At 49.0% G+C, this 22,180-nt stretch overlaps 1 protein-coding gene across 6 annotated transcripts in view; it reads left to right on the top strand.

Moving 5' to 3' along the window:
* Positions 1-22,180, top strand: part of ATXN7L1 (ataxin 7 like 1) — a 230,513-nt gene that overhangs the window by 187,693 nt on the left and 20,640 nt on the right. For all 6 annotated transcript variants that reach the window (XM_036429685.2, XM_045578539.1, XM_036429684.2 and 3 more), the window contains 3 exons: positions 6,749-7,041; positions 11,171-11,253; positions 12,181-12,440. In XM_036429685.2, coding sequence (XP_036285578.1) covers positions 6,749-7,041; positions 11,171-11,253; positions 12,181-12,440 — 636 coding nt within the window. The remainder of the gene's footprint in view (positions 1-6,748; positions 7,042-11,170; positions 11,254-12,180; positions 12,441-22,180) is intronic.

Raw genomic sequence — 22,180 nt, 5'->3', positions numbered from 1 at the left:
GGGGCTGTTCCTCTGTGAAGGAAGGTAGCAGGAATGCTGTGCCAGCGCGAGCAAAGACTGGGGACCAGAGCCCAGGTCCAGCTCCCAGCCTTCCCCAGCCGGGGAATGGAGGACGCTCTGTGAGGAGTCCTCCTCTCTTCCCCGTGGGTCCTTGTTGGCTCCAGGGCTGGAGGGAGACAATAAATGTCTCCGCTGGCTGCACTGGCTCTAGCAGGTGAGGGACAGGCCCAAAGGCAGGGGCAGCTTGCAGCTCCAGCAGCAGGAACCAGTGCCCTCTGGTGGCTGCAGAGGGGAGTGCTCCCGTTTGCTTCTCCCAAGCCCAACCTTCCCTGTCCTTCCTTGGCCAGAGCTTGGGGCTCTGTCTCTCTCTCTCTGCACCAGCGCTCCCTCCAGAATCCACTTGCTTCCTGATCTCTGCAGCCTCAAGTCCTCCGCTCAAAGGTCCTGATACCATTCACTGCTAGGAATTCCACTAGGTGTTCTTGTCATTAGTTCTCGTATGTGGAAGAAAAGGCTTTTAAGGGGAGAATAGTGGACAGGGCTTAGGGCACTCAGCACACGCTGATTGCTGATTAGGGACCTAGGGACTTAGGAATCAGGGGGCTTAGGGTATTTGGCAGGTGCTGATGGGTGGTTCAGTGCTCAGGAATGTCTGGCTGCAGGTGGGGTTTACGTCTGTCCTACAACAGGAGGAAGAGAGGCTCTATCAATATCTTAATCAATAAAGTAATTTAAAAAAAGAAAGAAAGAAACCGGGTAGATGAGCTGCCACATAGCAAGGAGGAGGGAGGCTGTTGTCCGGGCGGTAGGATCCTCTCCCGGGCAGCGATCACAGGAGATAACTACTCCCCGTGTATCAGCCCCAGCGGGGGAGCAGGCTGCAGCCCGGCTCCCCAAAGGCGTCCATCCCGGGCGGACAAAACGGGCATTATGAGAGCAGCAGGGGACGCGTGGGGACTCACCTTCCCCTTTCAAATGCTGCTCCTCAGAGAGAGGACCATGGCGAGCTGATGAATGCAGCTAATTGTGAGGCTTCGGGGAGTGTGTGGGAAGACTGAGAGGGAAGGAGCTCCAGCAGACCCCAGCGGTCACCAGCAGCCTGTCTGTCACCTAAGCAAACAGAGGAATGAATGGCTTAGTTAGTCATCTCAGTGTTGCCAGCTACCCACCCCTCCCAGCGCACAACCACGGGAGGTGTGTGAGTTCCTGTGATTAGTCCCAGAAGAGCGGAAGATGCCTGAGCTGGGAAAGCAGGGGTTGGGATCCTTTGGCTTCTTTCCAAATGGGAAGAAACTGAACCTGTTACTCGGGGCCCACTGTCATGTGGAAGGGGCCCTGACCCGCCGAGGCTGGGGCGCTGCGCTGGCTGGGAAAGGGGATGGCCAGGAAGTTGGTGGGGGGGACCTCTCAGCAGCTTCTTATGTCCGCCGTGCTCTCTGCTGAAAAAGATGGAATCTCTGGGGCTGGTTTTCCACGTTGTTTGGCACCCACCATCTTGCCATCATTTCCTCCTTTGTCCCTCAGTTGGGGCTGTTGCCGGTTAGTCGCGAAGAAATGAGGCTGACGTCTATCCTGGGGATGATCTTCGTTTCTCTCTCTGGTTTCTTCTGGGATGTGTTTGGCCCTTCCCACTGTCCCTGAGCTTCCCTTTCTTCTCCTGACGTCTCACACAGGCCAGAGGCTGGTGTCCTTAGAGGGAAAGCCGGAACCTTTGAGGGAGAGAAAGGTCCCCAAGGAGAAGTGATCAGGCCTTCACTCTGTAGCCCTTCTCCGTTAGCTCGTGGGCACCCTCAATTCCCACCCGCAGCTCAGTCTCCCTTCTCCCGCTTCCAAGATATGGCCCACGTTCCCGGCATCTGGGATGTTTACTCAGTGACTCAGCTCCTTACTAACCCACCTCGTCTATGGGATCTTTGAAAGCATTCTTTTTCTTTCTTTCTTTTTTTTTTTTCTTTTTACAGAGAGGAAGAGAGAGAGAAGGATAGAGCGTTAGAAACATGGATGAGAGAAACATCCATCAGCTGCCTCCTACACACCCCCACCGGGGATGTGCCTGCAACCAAGGGGCATGCCCTTGACCGGAATCGAACTCTGGACCTTTGAGTCCGCAGGGCAACACTCTATCCACTGAGCCAAACCGGTTTCAGCAAAAGCATTATTTTTTTTTTAATCATCACCCAAGGATATGCTTTTGCTTTGAGAGAGAGAGGGAGGGAGGGAGGAAGAGAGAGAGAGAGAGAGAGAGAGAGAGAGAGAGAGAGAGAGAGAGAGAGAGAGAGATCAACTGCCTTCTGATCATGCCCCAACTGGAGATCAAACCCACAATCTAGTCATGTGCCCTGACTGGGAATCGGTCCTTCAGCCTTTCAGGATACGGGACAGTGCTCCAACCGAGTCACACTGGCCAAGACCTTGAAAACATTCTTTTTTAAAAATATATTTTATTGAATTTTTAGAGAGAGGGATAGAGAGTTAAAACATCGATGAGAGAGAATAATCAATCAGCTGCCTCTTGCACACCCCCTACTGGGGATGTGCCCACAACCAAGGTACATGCCCTTGACCAGAATCGAACCTGGGACTTTTCAGTCCGCAGGCCGACGCTCCATCCACTGAGCCAAACTGGTTTCGGCAAGCCTTCAAAACATTCTTGATCATATTTTTTCCCTAACACCTCCCATTCCAATCCAATAACCCCCAATCCCAGAGGGCAGTGCCTCTCAGTCTGATGGGCTGCGGTCCCACACCAGCCTACAGGCACTAGGATCGAAGTCCAGCTGGAGTCCTGGAAGCATTAGCCGCCGAGTGTATGAGTGGGCCACGCTCATTACAAAGTGGAGAAAATTCCCAACTAGAAGATCGGTCGCAGAGATTAGCTGGCTGGGCTCAAGCTCAGTGACTAAGCACAGTCGGGCAGAAGCATCACCAAAGAGATGAGTCACCTGTTGCCATCCTTGGCCGGATCCCGTGCCCGGTGCTCTCCGGCTGCCCTGAGGAGCACGTTGGGGCAGAACATTGGCTTTGGGGCAGAAGCGCACTAACTAGCCTGTGAGCATTTGAGGACCACTTTGCTCGGCATTTAAATTTATTTCATTTTGCCGGGACCGGTTTGGCTCAATGGATAGAGTGTCGGCTTGGGGACTGAAGGGCCCCGGGTTCGATTCTGGTCAAGGGCATGTACCGTGGTTGCAGGCATATCCCCTGTAGGGGGTGTGCAAGAGGCAGCTGATCGATGACTCTCTCTCATTGATGTTTCTAACTATCTCTCTCCCTTCCTCTGTACAAAAATCAATAAAATATATTAAAAAAAAAAAAAAAAAAAAAAAAAAAAAAAAAAAAAAATAATTTATTTCATTTTGTACAGTTGTTCTGGATTGTTCTATCCCAACGTCACCTGCTGAGCTCACTCGTGAGTACTCAACATGTACCCAGGTCATTTCTCTCAGAGGCCAGAGGCCTTCCCTTGACGCATCCCAGCTCATGTGACAAGAGCTAGATCTGGAACTTAAGAGTCCCTAACTTCCTTCCCTGAACTTCCTTGGCTTCTCCAAGAAGCCAGAGAAGCCCACTCAAGTGCTAGAGAATCGTGCCACCTGGCTAATCGTCCATGTGTTCATATCAACATTTGAAATTTAACTTATTTTCTAAAGAAATTAAAGTCAACAGATCAAAACAAGGATGACAAATAAATCAACGAAAGCTTTTAAGCAGGCTCTAATTTTTTTTTTTTTAAGTCAGGATATTGAAGTATAATTTAAGTTGGATAAATTTTGTCATTTTGGGGGACGTGTTTTAGTTTGTACATTTTTTAAATTTTTTAATAGTGGTAAAATACACATGAAATGTATCATCATAACCGTTTTTATGTACAGTTCAATAGTGTTAAGTACATTCACATTGTTGTGCAGCCAATCTCCAGAACTCTTCATCCTCAAAACCGAAAAACTCGCCCGGCCAGTGTGGCTCAGTGGTTGATTGTTGGCCCATTAACCAAGAGGTCACAGTTAGATTCTTGGTCAAGTTGTGGGCTCCATCCCCAATAGAGGGCGTGCAGGAGGCAGCTGATCAATGGTACTCTCTCATCATTGATATTTGTCGCTCTCCCTTTCTCTCTCTGAAATCAACAAAAAAGCGTGTTTTTTAAAAAACTGAAACTCTGCCGAAACCGGTTTGGCTCAGTGGTAGAGTGTCGGTCTGCGGACTGAAAAGTCCCAGGTTCGATTCCGGTTAAGGGCTTGTACATTGGTTGCGGGCACATCCCCAGTAGGGGGTGTGCAGGAGGCAGCTGGTCAATGTTTCTAGCTCTCTATCTCTCTCCCTTCCTCTCTGTGAAAAATCAATAAAATCTACTTTTTTAAAAAGAAAGTTTAAAAATATAGAAACATAGAATACATTCCAAAATTAAAGCATGGCAATTATCATTAAAAATAAATAATTAAGCCGGGACCGGTTTGGCTCAATGGAAAGAGCGTCTGCTTGGGGACTGAAGGGTCCCGGGTTCGATTCCGGTCAAGGGCATGTACCTTGGTTGCGGGCATATCCCCAGTACGGGGTGTGCAAGAGGCAGCTGATCGATGACTCTCTCTCATCGATGTTTCTAACTCTCTATCTCTCTCCCTTCCTCTCTGTATAAAATCAATAAAATATATTTTTTAAAATATAATAATTAAATAAATAAAAACTGAAACTCTGTACCCATTCAGTTACAACTTCCTAGTCTCCCCTGCCCCCAGCCCCTGGCAACCACCATTTGACTCCCTGTGTCTGTGAACTTGACCATACCAGATACCTCATATAAGTGGAATCACACCATGGGTGTCTTTTTGTGACTGGCTCATTTCACTTAGCATATGGTCTCCACCATTCATTCGTGTGCCAGAGCTTCCTTTCTAAGGCTGAGTAGCAGTTTGTTGTACGTAGAGCTCTCGTTTTGTTTATCCACTCTCTGGCCGTGGACACTTGGGTTTGCGTCCCCCTTTCGGCTATTGTGAATAATGGCTGCTATGAAAGTGGGTTTGCTGTCGTTTCAAATCCCTGACTTCTCTCGTTTGTGCCTTTACAATTGAGCGAAGGGATGATCCTAGAAGAAGTGCATCGTCCGTGGTCTTGCATTTTTTTCTATTTTTTTATTTTTTACCACCTGGAATGCATCACTAATCTCACCAGGTAATGGCTTTGTAACTTCTCAGTGTGCTGGCTTTTCAAGGGCTTCTCATGCTGTTCCCCAGCAATAGGGGAGCGCTTTGAGAATTGCCACGGAATAGAAAGTAGCATGCGTCCGGCTCAGTGACTGGGATGCCATGATGGAGGGGGAGTTGTCAGTGCCTTGTCGGATTGCTGGAAACCACGGTTCCACTTACCCTCCCGTGGGCGCTGACACCCCAGAGCGCCCGCCCTTCCCGGGGCCGGGAAAGCAGATGGTCCTGGGGGGGGGGGGGGGGATGGGGAGGGTGAAGCCCAGCCGCAATCTGCCCCATTGCGGAGAAAGACCCAAAAATAACCTCCGTGATTCTGTTTCGGGTTCGGGAAAGAGGCAGGGGGTTGCTGACATGATTTCACGAACAAAAAAGATCAAAGAAACGATCTGTGAATAAATCGCAGAGACGGGAGACCCAACCAGCCATGTGGACAAATAAGATTCCTCTCCTGTCAAAACAGTCTCTCTTTCTGCCCTGCATTGTCTGCAGGCTAAGCCAGAGTCTAGAGCACTTGGCATTCAAATAGCTAAGTCGGCTGGCAGATGATTGGGGGGCTGAAGCAGTAGTGTTCCGCCTTCCTGCAAGGAGGAAAGGAAACCTAGTTCAGGAACCAAAGCAACGCTCATTCGTCTTATCTTTTAAAACCCTAGACAGAGTCCTCCCCAGCTCCCCTCTCACCCTACCCCCCCCCCACACACACCCCAGACAGAGGGTCCTCTGGTATTAAATGCACAGAAATCAAATGCACATACCTTCCGGAAGACATAGCAGGGGAGTGAGGCTCAGGTGACAGATTCTGAAGTGCAGACATACACACCTTTGTGCTCTTGTCTTCTTAAAATTCATCCTCTCACCTGCCAGCCTGGAGAGCTACCTATTTACATAACTAGCTGCCTAAAATGGAATATTAGATAATGTTCCGTGGCGGCTCGCTCCGTTGGAGCCCGTCCCCGGGATGTGAGCGTGGTCCGGGAGTCCCCGGCAGCCTGCAGCGTGGCCCGCTGGCCTGCAGCCCTGCCTCCGCGTGGTGCGAGCCTGTCAGCTAAGCGGATGTCAGACCCGATTGCCGATGGCCAGCATTCTGCACTGGATGGTCAGAGCCTGGCCTTCAGTTCCGGTGCCCTCCCAGCCTGTGAGCGACTTAGTGATGGGAGGGCACTGGCGTGGGAGTCCCGGGTGCTGGTTCCCGCTCTGTCCCTTGTCCTCCCCAAGATGCCGTCTCGGAAACAGCCAACGATGTAGGGCCTGGGAAGGAGGAGCTGCAGGATCTATGGGAACAGCGGGTCCGAGAGGTTATCAGTCAGCTCTGATGCCATCCCCGGCACCATGCCAGCTTCTGCACCCCAGTTGGTCCTTTTCGAGCGAGGCACGAACCTCCTTCCCATCCAAACGGGAATCATGCTGCTCGCTTATTATAGGAGGAGTGATACGGGAGTGTTCTATCACGATGAGCAAGTGTAGCTTCTCAGCGGACCCGATGTACCAAAGACGGCAACTGTATGTGTGTGTGTGTGTGCGTGTGTGTATGTGCATGTTCATTTATTTTCCAGCGTTCCGGTTCCTGTAGTCAGTTTAGAGAAAATTCCTAACCTAGTGAAGGCAGATGGTGCCCATGTCAAAATGAACTCTACCACCACCACCGCTGCCGCCACCGCCTGCTCCACCGCCACCTCGACCTCGGCCGCCTCCGCCCCGCCCTTAACGAAGCCGGTCTTGATGCCCAAGGCAGTGCCGCCTTCCCCGGAGAAGATCCTAAACGGCAAAGCGATTCTGTCCACCACGATAGACAGGAAACACCAAAACGGCACCAAAAACAACAGCAAGCCTTACAGGAGACTTTCAGGTACGTGTCCGTGTCCCTCGAGTCCGACGCACGGCCAGGCTGAAACTGAGTCACGGCTGTAACCAAGGAGTGATGTGTTCTTGTAATTAAGCAGGTCTGTTTCGTTTTAGGGGCGTGGTGGGGGATCGGGGAATGGCAGAGGGGCATAGAATTGACCTGCAGGCAGGACCCCCACCTAAACATGCAATAAAGAGCTGGTTCTCTTATACCCTGGGCCGGATGAGGCTCTCACTCAGCTCCCAGCGTTTAACGAGTTACCCTAGTGACCCACGAGGCAGGATGCTCTGAGTCTACACCCACCACAGCAGCCCGCGCCTTCTGAGGTCTTATCGCACTGACCCGCTGAGCCGCCCCTGGGTTTTGCGGAGGCCTCTCTGCCGTGAGGTCTGACCACACCCGTGCCATCTCGCAGCGGCTCAGGGCAGGCTTGGGACCGCCCCGCCAGCAGCTGCTCCGCAGGAGGACGCCGCCTCTGTCCTGTGGCCCCGCTGGTTTCCGGGCTGATCCTGTGGTCGGGGCGGCCGCTGCCTTCCCCGAGTAACCGTTGGGGTTTCTGTTTGGGAACGCTCGGGTTCACCCCACAGGTGGGCTGGCGGGGACATCTCCTGGGTGTGCTGCTTGGTGGCCTGAGCGGCACAAGGGTGCCTGGAAAGGTGCCCACGGCCAGTCTTTGGGGCAGTGGTTTTCTCTTAGAGGCTCCCATGTGATGTGTTGTGAAACTAAATCTAGCCATTCCGCTTTTTTTCAAAAACCAAATTAAGCTTCATGACCATGGGAATTTATCTAATCTTGACAGGAAAAAAAAAAAAAAAAAAAAAAAAAAATATATATATATATATATATATATATATATATATATATATACATACATACACACACACACATACATACACACATATATATGTATATATACATATATATATTTACATACATATATGTATATGTGTGTGTATATATATATATATATATATATATATATGAGGCCCAATGCACAAAATTCGTGCAAGAGTAGGCCTTCCTTCCCCAGCTGCCAGCTCTGGCTTCCCTCTAGCACCCTGGGCCCTGGGCTTCTCTCACAGCCCCAGCTTCATCCTGAAGGATGTCTGGTCTAATTAGAATATTATGCTTTTATATATATATATATATATATATATATATATATATATACACACACACACACACACACACACACACACACACAGACACTGAGTGGCCAGATTATTATCATCTCTGAATGCATAATAATCTGGCCATTCAGTGTATATCTTATATAACAAAAGGTTAATATGCAAATTGTCCCCTCGACCAGGAGTTCGACCAGCAGGCAGGCTGGCCAACCACCCATGTCCCTTCCCCCGTGGCCAGGCTGGCTGGACCTCATCCATGCACAAATCCATGCACCAGGCCTCTAAAATAAATAAATATATATATCTATATATAACCACCCTGTGAAAAATAAACTATATCTTTTAGTATGACCATACTTTTTTTTAATATTTTATTGATTTCAGAGAGGAAGGGAGAGGGAGGGAGAGATAGAAATATCAATGATGTGAATCGTTGATCGGCTTACCTTCTGCACGCCCCACACTCGGGATCACACAACACTGGGGATCGAGTCCGCAACCTGAGCTTGTGCCCTGACCAGGAATTGAACTGTGACCTCCTGGTTCACAGGTGGACACTGAACCACTGATCCATGCCGGCCAGGCTGAGCATATTTCTTAGGCACCCCAAAATGGGGGGTCATTTTTATTTTTGACTCTGTGTTTATCTGTATTTTAGTTTTTCTAGCTTACGTCTGTAACTTTTTAAAAAATATATATATATATATATTCTTAAAAGTACCTCAGCCCAAAACATTCAAATGACAAAAGCATTATACCCCAAAAACCTCGTCTTGTGCTGTTCACCCACCATCAGGAAAGAGAGCTGGAGCCGGTGTCCCCCGCAGGTGGGAGGTCTCCCTGTGTGCGGGGACCCCCGACGCCCGGTTCTCCTCCAGGATGGGACGTGGGTGGCAGCGTCCCTGGGGGAACACAGGCCTGGTGGCCACAGCACACACACACACACACACCCGTGGCAGCTTCCTGTAGCAGAAGCATGACCCAGGCTTCCAGCCTTGACCCCATTCGGCCATGGTTTGGGTTTTTTCGGGGGGGTTTGCTGTTTGTTGGTTTTGCATTTTGTTGGTTGTTTTGTCTCAGTGGGTCTTTTGCTTCTATCTCGCTTTCACGTTTGGCATCCAGCTCCCGCCCCCGGCCAAACAACCTGCCCAGTTCCAGGCCACCAGGCAGGCTGGTGTGGGCCCGGACTCCGTGGACCTGGGCACCCGCCTGACTCTGACAGCCCAGGGGACAGAACTCCCAGCCAGGCTCTCCTGGGCGGGCAGAGAGAGACGGGAAATGGGCATTTCCAGGGCTAGCCATTTCTAGTCTTAAAAGTGAAACTTAAAAAAAAAAAAAAAAAAAAGAGGAAGAAGAAGAAGAAGGAGGAGGAGGAGGAGGAAAAAGGAAAGCCGGGAGGGCATTTTGATAGCCAACCAGGTCATCTGTCTTGGGTGTAGGAATGGTTTTGTTGCACACGTTATTATTATTGCCACCATCACAGCCACCCCATGGCCCCCAAACCTTTTTTTTTTTTTTTTTTTTTTTTTTTAAAGAACAGTCTCTTGATTTTGAAAGAGAGAGGAAGGAAGAGGGAGAGAAAGAAAAAAAAAAAACATCGATGTGAGAGCAGACCATCAGTTGGCTGTCTCCTGCACACTCCTTACTGGAGATCGAGCCCTTACCTGGGAATCGAACTGGCAACCTTTGGGTGCACAAGATGATGGCCAACCAACTGAGCCACACTGGCCAGGGACCCCCAAACTTCTTTTTTTTTTTTTTAATAGAACACATTCATGGAGTATGCTCAGGGTTTACGCCACCAATTCCAGACAGTGTTTCAGGCTAGGTAACTTCTTTTTAGTGTGCAGCTACTCAGGCTTCTTCAGGACACTGCCCTCACCCGCCCCAGCACGCTCCTGAACGCCCAGAGGAGCTGAGTCCTCCCTGCTCTCTGGGCTGTGTCCTCCCTGCTCTGCAGGAGGCAGGGGTGTGCTGGGCGCCTGCCAGAAGCAGGAGGCACCTGGGGGCAGCACTTTAACGCCCACAGGTAGGGTCCTCAAGCGGTGGCCCCATTTTCCTGGAAAGGAGAGAGTTTTTGTGATCCAGAGGGGACAAAGGATCCAAAAGGGGCCTGAAAAGAGAACGTTGCTTAGAAGCAAACTCCCAACATCACCGTCCAGTGGGAAGGCAAACCGCAGACCGTGGGCAAAGCCTGGCCGCCCTGCAGCCACCCCATTCACAGCCACAGTCCCGTGCTGGGACAGAGCTGAGGCTGAGGCTGCGCAACGGGCAGACTCTGCCCTCGATGCACCTTTCGGCTTAGATCGACGAAAGGCACGCACCCAGACTTCCCCTGGCCCTGCCCCTGCCTAGGGCAGCGCCAGGGTGTTCCTGAATCGGGTGAATTGTCTTTCCGGTCACCATGGCTGTCTGGAAATCCTTGTACTGAGCACTCTGCAAATCGGGAGAGAGAGGGGCAGGGTCCCTCTTGGCATGCCAGAGAACAGTCCCCGCCTACATGGCTGAAGCTAGCAGGAAGGCAGGCGGGGCTGGGGAGGTGCGGGGTGCTCTTGGAATGGCCCAGGAAAAAGTGGCCGGTGGGCCTCACTCAGGTGGCTCCCCCTGGTCTGCTGTTAGCCAGGCCCCAAAGGCCAAGTTCCTGGAGAAGCTTCCCGGTGACATACAGCGTAAGAGTGGGAGGGCTCCTCCTCCCCAGGGCCCGCCCCACCCCCGGGCCCCGGGCCTTGTGCGCTGCGTTCCGCACCCCTCGGAAGCCGGACTAGGGAGCTCCGGGTTCAGATGGGGCGCACCAGGTTCCCCTGAGCGGTTTCTGGAAGCATTTTAGCAGTCGGTGGAAGAGTAATAAAAAAAAAATAAACAAATCAATAAAAACAGATTGCCTGACAACGTCTCACTTGTTGGTGCAAATGTGCATTATTTTTTTTTTTTAATGTAGTCTTAATGCCAACTCCTACTTCGTCTCCTTTCTCCTTATATTTTTTGTTTGTTTCCTGAACCAGAGAGAGAATTTGACCCAAATAAACACTGTGGAGTGTTGGATCCCGAGACAAAGAAACCTTGCACAAGATCCCTCACCTGCAAGGTATTTCTCCTTTCCCTAAAGAATACCTCCTGCTCTCGCCGGTGGGGCCTTTGTCAGGAATGTTTGCATGCCACTCTCTGCGCACGGCAGGGTGTGGAACCTAGACATGACCCCCAGCTGTTCTTTGTAAGGGAAATGCTTTCTTCTCTGCCATGGCAGCGGAGGGGCCTGCCTGGAGCTGGCTGGCTTTTTAAGAAGGGAGGAAAAAAAAAAAAAAAAAAGGCTTCCCCCCCTGTCCCTCGTGAGGCCAGACAGTAAATTGTATTTATAGGCACTCACAGGCGGCTCGGAGCCCTGCTCCGATGTAATGTATGCAGGAGGCGGCGGCGTTGGCAGCGGCAGCAGCGCCCTGAGAGCCAGTCCTGCCGCGCCCCCGAGCCGGCCACACCGGGGCGGCCAGGGGCACAGCGGGCGGAAGGCGGCTGCCGCTATAGGTAGCCCCCGCCGGCCGCATGCCTCGTTCCTGAACTGCTTAGTGCTTCTTGGGACCGAGGCCGTGGCCCTCTCTGCTCGGGGGCTCTGTGTGCCCGGGCCACCGCACGCCTCCCGCAGCCGCACCGGGATCAGCTCTAGGCGCTCTCGCTGGCCTCTCGTCCGAGCTCTGAGCTCTCCCGGGCTCTGCGCTGAAGCTTGTCATCTTGTGCCATTTTTTTTCTTTTTCCTTTTTTTTTTTTTTTTTTTTTTTTCCCCGGAGGAAGCCCTGGCTTTTTGACACCAGGAGAGCAGAGCATGGTTGCGTCGGTGCGGTCTCTGCCTCCTCTTCCCAGCCTCCGCACGGGAGCTGCTGTTGCCTTGAAGTTGACTTTGGCAAGCGCCTGCCACGTCCCCACGAATGGCGGGGTCTGAGGCGGAGGGCCCCCGCCCCGGGAAGCAGGTGTATGTGCTGATCAAAGAGGCCGTGCTTTTTCTCGTCTCTCTTCTCCTCAGACACACTCGCTGAGCCATCGGAGGGCAGTCCCCGGCAGGAAAAAGCAGTTTGACCTCCTCCTGGCGGAACACAAAGCCCGGTCCCGAGAGAAGGAAGTTAAGGATAAAGAGCATCTTCTGACTCCGGCGAGGGAAGTAGTACTTCCAAACCCAGCCGGGCCGGCGCAGGACCCTCTGCCGGGGTCTGCAGGGAGCGCTGGGCCAGAACCTAAGGTCACCTCCCCTGCGAAATCCAGGCCGCCCAACTCTGTGCTTCCCAGGTGAGTGCCCTCCCCGCGCCCCTCCCCCGCGCGGTGACAGAGGCCCAGGGGCCTTGGTCCGGTGGCTGCCTCGCTGGGTCGTGTGTGCTCTGATCACGTGTTACGAGGAAGCCGTCATACCGCGGCCTCGTAAGGCGGTTGGTTGTACACGTTAATGAGATAATGGGCGAAAGGGGCTCGGCCATCGTGTTCAGGGGATTTTTCTGCTGTCATCCTAAGTCACGATTTTCTTCATCATCATCATCATCATCATCATCACCCTTCATGGCAGATCGATATCAGAGCAAGAGTAAGCTGAAAATAAATACCTGGACGGCACGTCAGCCACCAGGCACCTCTCCCGGCTGCCTGGGTGTCGGGCTTCGTTGGCGATTCCCGGAGCAGAGAGTGAGGGAAAACCTGGGCGGATGTGGGTGGATCGGCACATGTAGGAGCCCGTTTGACACACATTGTTTTGTGAATTTTTACCTCCAACCCTCCGGTGACCCAGGCGAAGGGGGGAAATGGCATAACAGAGGCTTTTTGCTCTGTATTTCCCCGCATGCCCAGAAAGCTGAGCCACCTGTCTACGGTGTTATTTCACTGTCCTGGAAAGAACAGGAAAGGTCATTAAAACCCATTGGGTCAAGCGTGCTTTAAAACCCACACGCAGCTCTGACTGCCACGCTGAGAGAGTAGCAGACCACCTTCCAGGTGATGGGACGGGAAACCCTCATTCAGAAATGCTCAGCACAGGGTGCAGAGATGATGAATGAAACTAGGTTCTGCGCCGAAACCAGTTTGGCTCAATGGATAGAGCGTCGGCCTGCGGACCCAAGGGTCCCGGGTTCAGTTCCGGTCAAGGGCATGTACCTTGATTGCGGGCACATCCCCAGTGGGGGGGTGTGCAGGAGGCAGCTGGTCGATGTCTCTCTGTCATCGATGTTTCTAGCTCTCTATCCCTCTCCCTTCCTCTCTGTAAAGTCAATAAAATATATATTAAAAAAGAAAGAAAGAAAGAAGGGAGGGAGGGAGGGAGGGAGGGAGGGAGGGAGGGAGGGAAGGAAGGAAGGAAGGAAGGAAGGAAGGAAGGAAGGAAGGAAGGAAGGAAGGAAGGAAGGAAGGAAGGAAGTTCTGCGTTTCAAGGATTTCGTTGAGAAGGTGAGATAAGACTCAAATGTTTCCAGAGTCATTAGAAGGAAGCATTCATGATACCAGGTGAGGAGGGCAGGCCCTGGGACTGCTGGATGATTTTGAGTGCGTACCGTGTGCGTCCCACAGCGTCCAGCGAGTGGGCTTTGAGAGCGGGTTACAAAAGAAGGGGACGGCAGAAACCGGTTTGGCTCAGTGGGTAGAGCGTCTGTCTGTGGACTGAAAGGTCCCAGGTTCAATTCTGGTCAAGGGCATGTACCTTGGCTGCGGGCACATCCCCAGTGGGGAGTGTGCAGGAGGCAGCTGGTCGATGTCTCTCTCTCATTGATGTTTCTAGCTCTCTATCCCTCTCCCTTCCTCTCTGTAAAAAAAAATCAATAAAATATACTTAAAAAATAAAAATTAAAATAATAGAAGGGGACTGAGTTGGTTCTTAGAGCAGCAGCAGGCATTTGGTGGCAGTGGCTGCTGACCCGCCAGCTCCTCGCCCTCGTGCCTTCCTCGTTGGGACCAGCCTGACCCAGTTTGACGGTCGGAGTCCCTCTGTGGGATTGGCCGGCCTCAGCCTCCGGCGGCATTCAGGGGGAGTCACAGCCCACACGCGTTTCCATCGCAGCCCTTGTCGTGTGTTGTCATCCGTGCACATGCCGCCTTCCTTGCCGCCTCGCCTTTTACACTGTCATTTTGTGATGACTTGGGAGTTCCATGCGGGGTGTTGGTGAAGGGTGTTCCCCTTGCCTTAGAGCAGAGGAGACAGTCCGGTCCCAAACACCTGGGGAGGGAGGGCTTTGGTTCCGCATACGGTGGCTTTCACACTTCTTCGGGACTGGAGAGCTTTTTCATCCCCACACACTTTCCAAGGTGCCCAATAGGAAAGCCTCCCCCCAAAGCCAGCACAGCCCGGCTCTCATCGCTCACGTCCCCACAGCCTGCTGCCCCCCCCCCCCGACCTTCTGAGGGATCCCCTCGTGTTCCCCAGGGAACCCAGTTTGAACACCCTCTCTCCCTATACGATTTTGACTGACAGAGGCACTTCTCTTCCAAGTAGTGGTACCTGGTGAACCCAGAAGCCAGGGGGCAGCTGTTAAAAAATAAAGCAAGGCATGGCGCCTTAGTCGTTCCGTTTCCTATCCCTTCCCGGCTGGTTTCCAGAGGAATGTTTGTCGTTAGAAAGATGCAGGTTTACGTGTTCTCTTCCGGAAGCAGAAGGAAGAGCATGAGGTTGATCAGCAAAAGGGATGTCTCTGAAAGGAAGAGGGAGACACGGGAGAGCATCACACATGTTGCTAACAGTATTTTTTGAGGATGCTTTTCAAAGTTGCTATAGAAACCAAAAGACTCAGGGTGCACTTTGGACCAATATCATGGGGAAGGTCACCCTCTTCCACTCATTTTACACTAGGATGAGACACACACACACACCCCATGCAGTCAGAGATGTGAACAGCATGACCAGAATTTAATGTTGTCATCACATAAAATTTAAAACATTTATTTTACTCATCTATCAATTACACTAATCATCTGCAATGGGCAAAAAATAAATATATATATTATCACTCACACATGGAATTATTGTAATCCCTTCCGAATCATGAATTCCTTTTCTTGGAAATATTAAGGTGTATGAATTTATTTCTTAACATATCGTTTTGACAACCTTGAAAATATATCAGCTTTCATATTCTTGAGTTGCAGCCCATTCTTGTCAGGGGTTTCTAAAAAGGAACCTGGGCCTAGAACAGGAGAAGTTAAAAGTTAGAGAACACAGGTCAGGACAGGATTGGAAGCGCGTATCTCAACTCCGTGTTTACTCACTCGGGGAGCGTGGCCACGTTTCTTAGTCTCTCTAGCCTCGGCTTGCTCATCTGTACAGTGGATGAAGGACCACTCTCTGTAATAAGTGCTGCCCTGATGGCCGCTGGGAGGAAGGGATGGTGTCAGTCAGTGGGAAAGCAGTGTGAGTAAACACAGTGTTACCTGATTTCCATTTGCCCGACCTCCTGCCCTCTTCCCCCCCACCCCCCAGGCGCCCTTACATAGCACACTCATATGCTCTGTTTCTTTGCCTCCAACTCTAAGGAAACAGATTACTTGCCCCAGAGAGCCCAAGAGCTATGGATGAGCAGCCCAGTCCTGCCATCAGATCTCTGTGGCAAACGGGGAGAAGGGCAAAGGGAGGGAGAAAGGTCAGCTATGGAAACCAGTGCTGACAACATCTGGGCAAATTCCCCTCTGTCTTGAGAAGCTCACACCTTTCATATTAAAGTATAAAATGGCAAAATCCATTGATTTTTAGACTGACAAGGGGCAGTGGGCAAAGAAGCAGAATGTCCCAGACACCTAAAGAAGGACAGAGATGAGTCTAGAGTGAGAGCAACGTCAGTCATGACTAATCAGGAGAGTGTTATTGCCTATTACAAGCCATCTCTCTCCTTGGCTTATGTTTGTCCCTGCGCTTTTTCTGCACTCACCTCTCAACATGGGAGGCTTTGAAGTCTCATTTCCACCTCTTATTAGCTCTGCAAGCAATTTGCTCGTCTGAGAAACGTAGATAATAGTTAAATGTGCAAAGGCAGTGGGTAACCTGGGTGAGACATGCCTCGCCCATAACAGGGCCCTGATTAAAGTCAGTGCCCGAAGCACTCAGACAGGCTGGCGCTCGTGCTTCCGCACAGGGATGGGTCAGAGAATTGTCTGTTCAGTGTCCCTGAGTGGAGCTGAACAGGGACCCTCATCACAGACATTGTCTTTAAACCAAATCGATAAGTGGAGAGGGGAAGATGAGGTAGTGTGGAATGAGAAAAGGTGGATGACAACTTTGCAAATTTGAGTGACTTTTTTTTTAATGTATTTTTATTGTGGGTTTTGTTTTGTTTTTTTGTTGTTGTTATTGTTTTTGGGGGTTTTTGTTTGTTTTGTGTGTGTGTGTGTGTGTGTGTGTGTGTGTGTGTTTAGGAGAGAGAGGAAAGGAAAGGGATAGAGATGGAAATATCAATCCGCTGCCTCCTGCACGCGCCCCCTCCCGGGAACCGAGCCCAAAACCTAGGCATGAGCCCTGACCGGGAATTGAACCAGCAACCTCTTGGTGCATGGGATGATGCTCAAGCCACTGAGCCACACCAGCTGGGCTTGAGAGAGTTTTTCAACACCTTCTCAGGACTAGTGGCCCCATTCCTCATCACTTCTCACCCAACCATGGCTTTTTCTGAGACCCAGGCTGGTTCCAGTGATCTCCTTCCCTCCAGGTTCCGCTCTGGAGCGCAGTGATCAGAAAGCACCTACCATTCCGTCATCGCCAGGCGGGGGTGTGCATCCCTGAATGAAGCAAGCCTGAAAGGGAGGAGATGCAGTCTCTCCTCCTCCGTGTGCCCGTATCCATGTGTGCCTGTGTGCACATGTGCACACCATTACTCATACCTATGTTTCTGCCTTTGTCCCCGGAGCTGGTTTTGCTCTAACACAGTGTTTCCATGCTTATACCTTTACTCTTCAGTATTCTCCCCTTATCTCCTGTCTTTTACCTGACAACTGGAACTTACTATTGAGAGTTTCAGCCTTTTTTTTTTTTTTTTTTTTTTTTTTGAGTAAGGGAAAGTTTATTGATCAACAAGGTGCCAACCAAAAAGATGGGAGTCATAGTGGTACCTCAAACTCACCTTAAGAAAGCACAGAGTTCAGGCTTTTATTGTCAAGGGAAGGGAAATGGGAGTGGCAGGAGGTGATTGATCACCACAGACATCTGGGCGCTGCCAGGAGGGTCTGAGGGAAGGTTGTGCTGTGTGGCTGTGAGTCCAGCCTCAGTCTCGGTGTTCCTGCAAATCATTGACAAACAACACACGCCTACCTTATCTCCTCGAGCCGCGAACACAGTTCCCTCCGTGATTAGCAGGTCTATATGCCAGACTTAGCACAAGCTATTACCCAGCAGGCCATGCATGCGGACAACGCAGGCTTGGACAGGTGGAGTCCGGGAGGCTGGGCATACAGCTACCCGCTTTGTGTGGTCTATTCTTCAATACTGAGGGAAATAGGAGGACCTGGTCAGGGTTCAATTAAGAGGCAAGATTAGCTTTTTTACGATGGAGTCAGATCTGTCTGCCACTGTGCCCTATTTATTTGGTTCTTACAGTCTCACATGCTCACTCCTTCCATAATGACCCCTAAGCCTCAGAGGGGGCATTCTGAGTGTTCAGTTTAAGCAAAGAACAGGGTTACTGTTATTACTGTGTCCCCCAGAACCCAAATTATGAGGAATTGGCCACTGCACAAACACTTCCCTGTTCAGCGAACAAGTAACCGAAAGCAATCCTGTTGTTTAAGGACCCACATGCAGTGATCTGTTCGAGTCATCGAGCTTAAACCATAGAACAGGTCAAACAATTGAGAATTATATGACTATATGAGTTAAGTTCCCTGAGAATTAGTTTGTATTGGGTGCTCAGGTAAGCTGTCTGTATGGCTTACACCACCTCAATCACTAAGATTGTCTAAGGGTGAGTTGTGATTTCTCTGAAGGGTACATTGTGTAAGACAAAACAACACTCGAAAGACAAAGGTATATTATCGAAACATTTTTCTTTCTATACCCTCCCCCCTTTTTTTTTTTTACCAAAGATAGCCAAACTGAGACTAATCTATCTGCCAAAGAAGTCTCGTTTCAATAAATGTGGCCTGGTTATTTGTATACGTGAAGCAAGAATAGTAATTAACCATGTAGCCCTCTACATCTGCTTAGCTGGAATTTTCTTAAGGAATCTTCGGATTGAACCTAGCCTCCGAAGGCTAGAAGCCAAGCTGCATACTGGCCATCAGATTTCGTCCGCAATACCTACAGGGTTTGGTGAATCCTCTCTTCTCGAAGTCCCCACCATATCCTGAGGTCCTTTCCTTGCATCTCCCAGGAGGCAATCTCTGTTCCTCACCTGGAAAACCTGCTGTGAACTATGTGAACTGAGTACCAGGCTGTATTCCCAAAGGGGCTTTTGTTGGCTTCCAAAGTCACTCTTAAGGCCTCAACGCTTTCTGGTCTGAGTCTGTGCATGCCTCTCTCATCCATGGTGTTCCAGTCAAAGCCTTGGTAATAAAACCACTCTGATAGATTCTTATTGAACTTATGCTAATAATCACATTGCCATGAAAATAAAAATACTCCTTACTGTATTCTGGAGGGATCAAGCAGTGAGAAACAGCAAATACTACAATTGCGCTTACAGAGGTATAATTTACCAAATTGTAAGTCATAGGTAAACAAGTTTTCCTTTTATCTATTAAAAAAAAAGATTAAAAAATCAGCAATGTCATACAAAAAGTCATAACAATTTTAACCATTCTCATCAGCAATGGTTACATTTGTTTGGGGTGGGGAGTTATAGCCATTCTGACAGGTGTAAGGTGATATCTCATTGTGGCTTTAATCTGAACTTTTCTGATGTTAGTGACATTGAGCATCTTTTTATATGTCTATTACTCATCTGCATGTCCTCTGTGGAGAAGTGTCTATTCATGTCCTCTTCCCAATTTTCAATTGGATTGTTTATTTTTTTATGTTGAGTTGTATGAATTCTTTATAAATTTTGGATATTGACCCCTTATTTAATGCACCACTGGTGAATATGCTCTCCCATTCAGTGGGTTGTCTTTTCGTTTTGTTAATGATTTCCTTTGCCTTGCAAAAACTTTGTTGCTTGACATCGTCCCATTTATTTCTTTGCAGAAAAACCTAATCTTAATAAATGCTTAACGTATTAGGACATTTCTAATCTCATGAGATAAGAAGTCCAGAGGTGAAAGGACACCAGTCCCCAGAGGTCAGGAATTGGCTCGGCTTCTTTGCTCTTTTTTCACCCCACACTGTTCACTCCCCCAAGCCCAGAGCAAGATGGCTGCAGCAGTTTCAGGCACATCCAGGTGGAACAAGACCCAGTGAAAGAAGAAACCACTTTTCCCTGTGTCTTTTTTTTTTTTTTTTTTTTTTTTTTTTTTTTTTCCCCAGAGAGGGAAAAAAGAGGGAGAGAGAGAGAGATAGAAATATCAGTGATGAGAGAGAATCATTGATTGGCTGCCTCCTGCATGCCCCATACTGGGGATTGAGCCCACAACCCAGGCATGTGCCCTTAACTGGAATCAAACCCTGAACCCTCCAGTCCCAGGCTGACGCTCTATCCACTGAGCCAAACCAGCCAGGGCCCTTGTGTCTTCTTAAAGGTGGGAAAAATCTTTACAAAAGCCCTTCTTCCCCAAAACATATTTTTTTCTTTCCTTTCTCATGCCCTTTTCTAAACCAATCATCATTAGCAAGATGAAACCGATTTCATTATTGGTTTGGGAGTTAAATGAAGGCTGGGAATTCATCATCGTATTACCATATTTCTGCTGATCTTTTTATTCTTTGGAGCTAATGCCTTTTTTATCCCTTGACTATGGTTTTAGTAGGATTTTGGGAGGAAGGCAAACTAAGTGTTTAATTTATCTGCCCAGTTAATGGAAAGTTCTTCTGCCACTTTCTCTCTCAGAAAGTATCTGTACTACTAGCTCACTTTCTTTTCCTTTCTTTCTTGTTATTAAATTTTTCCCATGCACAGAGGTAAGAGTATAATATAATGAACACTCTTATCCCTAGTTTGGAGAATTATAATATTCAGATTTGCAATTATATTCATTTTATCCACCAGGTATATTTTTATTATATATTTTGAAGTAGATTGCAGATACCATGGCATTTTTTTAAATATACGGTATTTTATTGATTTTTTATAGAAAGGAAGAGAGAGGATAGTGAGTTAGAAACATCGATGAAAGAGAAACATCGACCAGCTGCCTCCTGCACACTTCCTACTGGGGATGTGCCCGCAACCAAGGTTCATGCTCTTGACCGGAATCGAACCTGGATCCTTCAGTCCAAAGGCCGACTCTCTCTTCACTGAACCAAACCGGTTAGGGCGATACCATGGCATTTTACTTCCAAAGATTTCCAAATGGATCTTTGAAAAGTTAAGATTAACATAGGGGTGCATATATTCATTCTGCTTGGTGTTTCGGGATTCTTTTTTTTTTTTAAACATATTTTTATTGATTTCAGAGAGAAAGAGAGATGGAAACATCAATGATGAGAGAAAAATCACTGATCTGCTGCCTCCTGCATGCCCCACACTAGGGGTCGAGCCCTAAACTTGGGAATGTGCCTTCAGCGGAAATTGAACCATGACCTCAACCACTGAGCCACATCAGCCTGGGCCAAGATTTTTATGATATATTCCCAGAAGTGGGATCACTGGGTCAAATGGCAGTTCCATTTTTAATTTTTTGAGGAAACTCCATACCGTTTTCCACAATGGCTGCACTAGTCTGCCTCTCCACCAGCAGTGCATTAGGGTTCCCTTCTCTCCACTTCCTCGCCAGCACTTATCATTTGTTGATTTGTTGATGGTAGCCATTCTGACAGGTACGAGATGATACCTCATTGTCATTTAAATTTGCATATCTGATGATTAGTGACCTTGAGTATTTTTTCATATTTCTCTTGGCCATCTGTATGTCCTCTTTGGAGAAGTTTCTATGTAGATCCTTTGCCCATTACAATAGCTAGGATCTGGAAATAGCCCAAATGCCCATCAATATGAGTGGATAAAAAAGATGTGGTGCCCTGGCCAGTGTTCTCAGTGGTTAGAGCATTGACCTGTCCACCAAAGGATCTCGGGTTCAATTCCCAGTTAAGGGCACATACCTGGGTTGCAGATTTGATCTCTGGTCCCAATGGGGGTGCACCAGGACCTCATTCGTGAGGCAACCAATTGATGTGATAGACAAATCAATGTTTCTCTCTCTCTCCCTTCCACACTCTCTAAAATTTCCTTGAGTGAGGATTAACAACAACAACAAAAGATGTGGTACATTTACACAATGGAATACTATGCAGTTGTAAAGAAGAAGGATCTCTTATCCTTTGAGACAGCATGGAGGGAGCTGGAGAAGATTAGGCTAAGCTAGTCAGAGAAAGACAAGTATCACATGATCTCACCTATATGTGGAATCTAATGAACATATAGATTGAAATAATGAAAATAAATTGACAAACAAAATAGATCCTGAGACATAGAAGCATGCAACAAGCTGACGAATCTCAGGGGGCGGGGGATAGTGTGGGAAGAGATTAACTGAACAACTTATGTGCACAACTCATGTACACAGACAATAGTTCAGTGGCGGCCTGGGACAGGGATGGGAGTGGGGTGGAGGGGCTCGTTGGGGATGGGAGGCAGAGGAAGAGGGATATCTGTAATACTTTCAACAATAAAGATAATTTTTTTAAGTAAAGATAATTTTCTATTTAATGATGCTATTATTACAGTTAACAAAATCCAGCTGACTTGTATCTCCTGCAGGGCAGGGAGGTCCTATCATGTTGGGAAAAGCTTCAGAAAGAGCCTACTAGGGGACTCTTTCCCCTGCCCACATGGGAGTTTGTGCTTATTCGTCAATAAATTTCCCCTTTTGCTACACCATCTTCCTTCCGTGGATTCATTCTTTGACTCCGATGGACAAAGAATCCAGGGGACCATCCTGCCCAGGGCGACACCACGTGTTCCAGTTTAAAAATCCCGTAACAA

This window comes from Pipistrellus kuhlii, unplaced genomic scaffold, assembly GCF_014108245.1.
Source record: "Pipistrellus kuhlii isolate mPipKuh1 unplaced genomic scaffold, mPipKuh1.p scaffold_m20_p_10, whole genome shotgun sequence".
NCBI classification, from domain to species: Eukaryota; Metazoa; Chordata; class Mammalia; order Chiroptera; family Vespertilionidae; genus Pipistrellus; species Pipistrellus kuhlii.
Note: the sequence above shows the minus strand (reverse complement) of the source record. Positions and strands in the feature narration are given on the sequence as shown.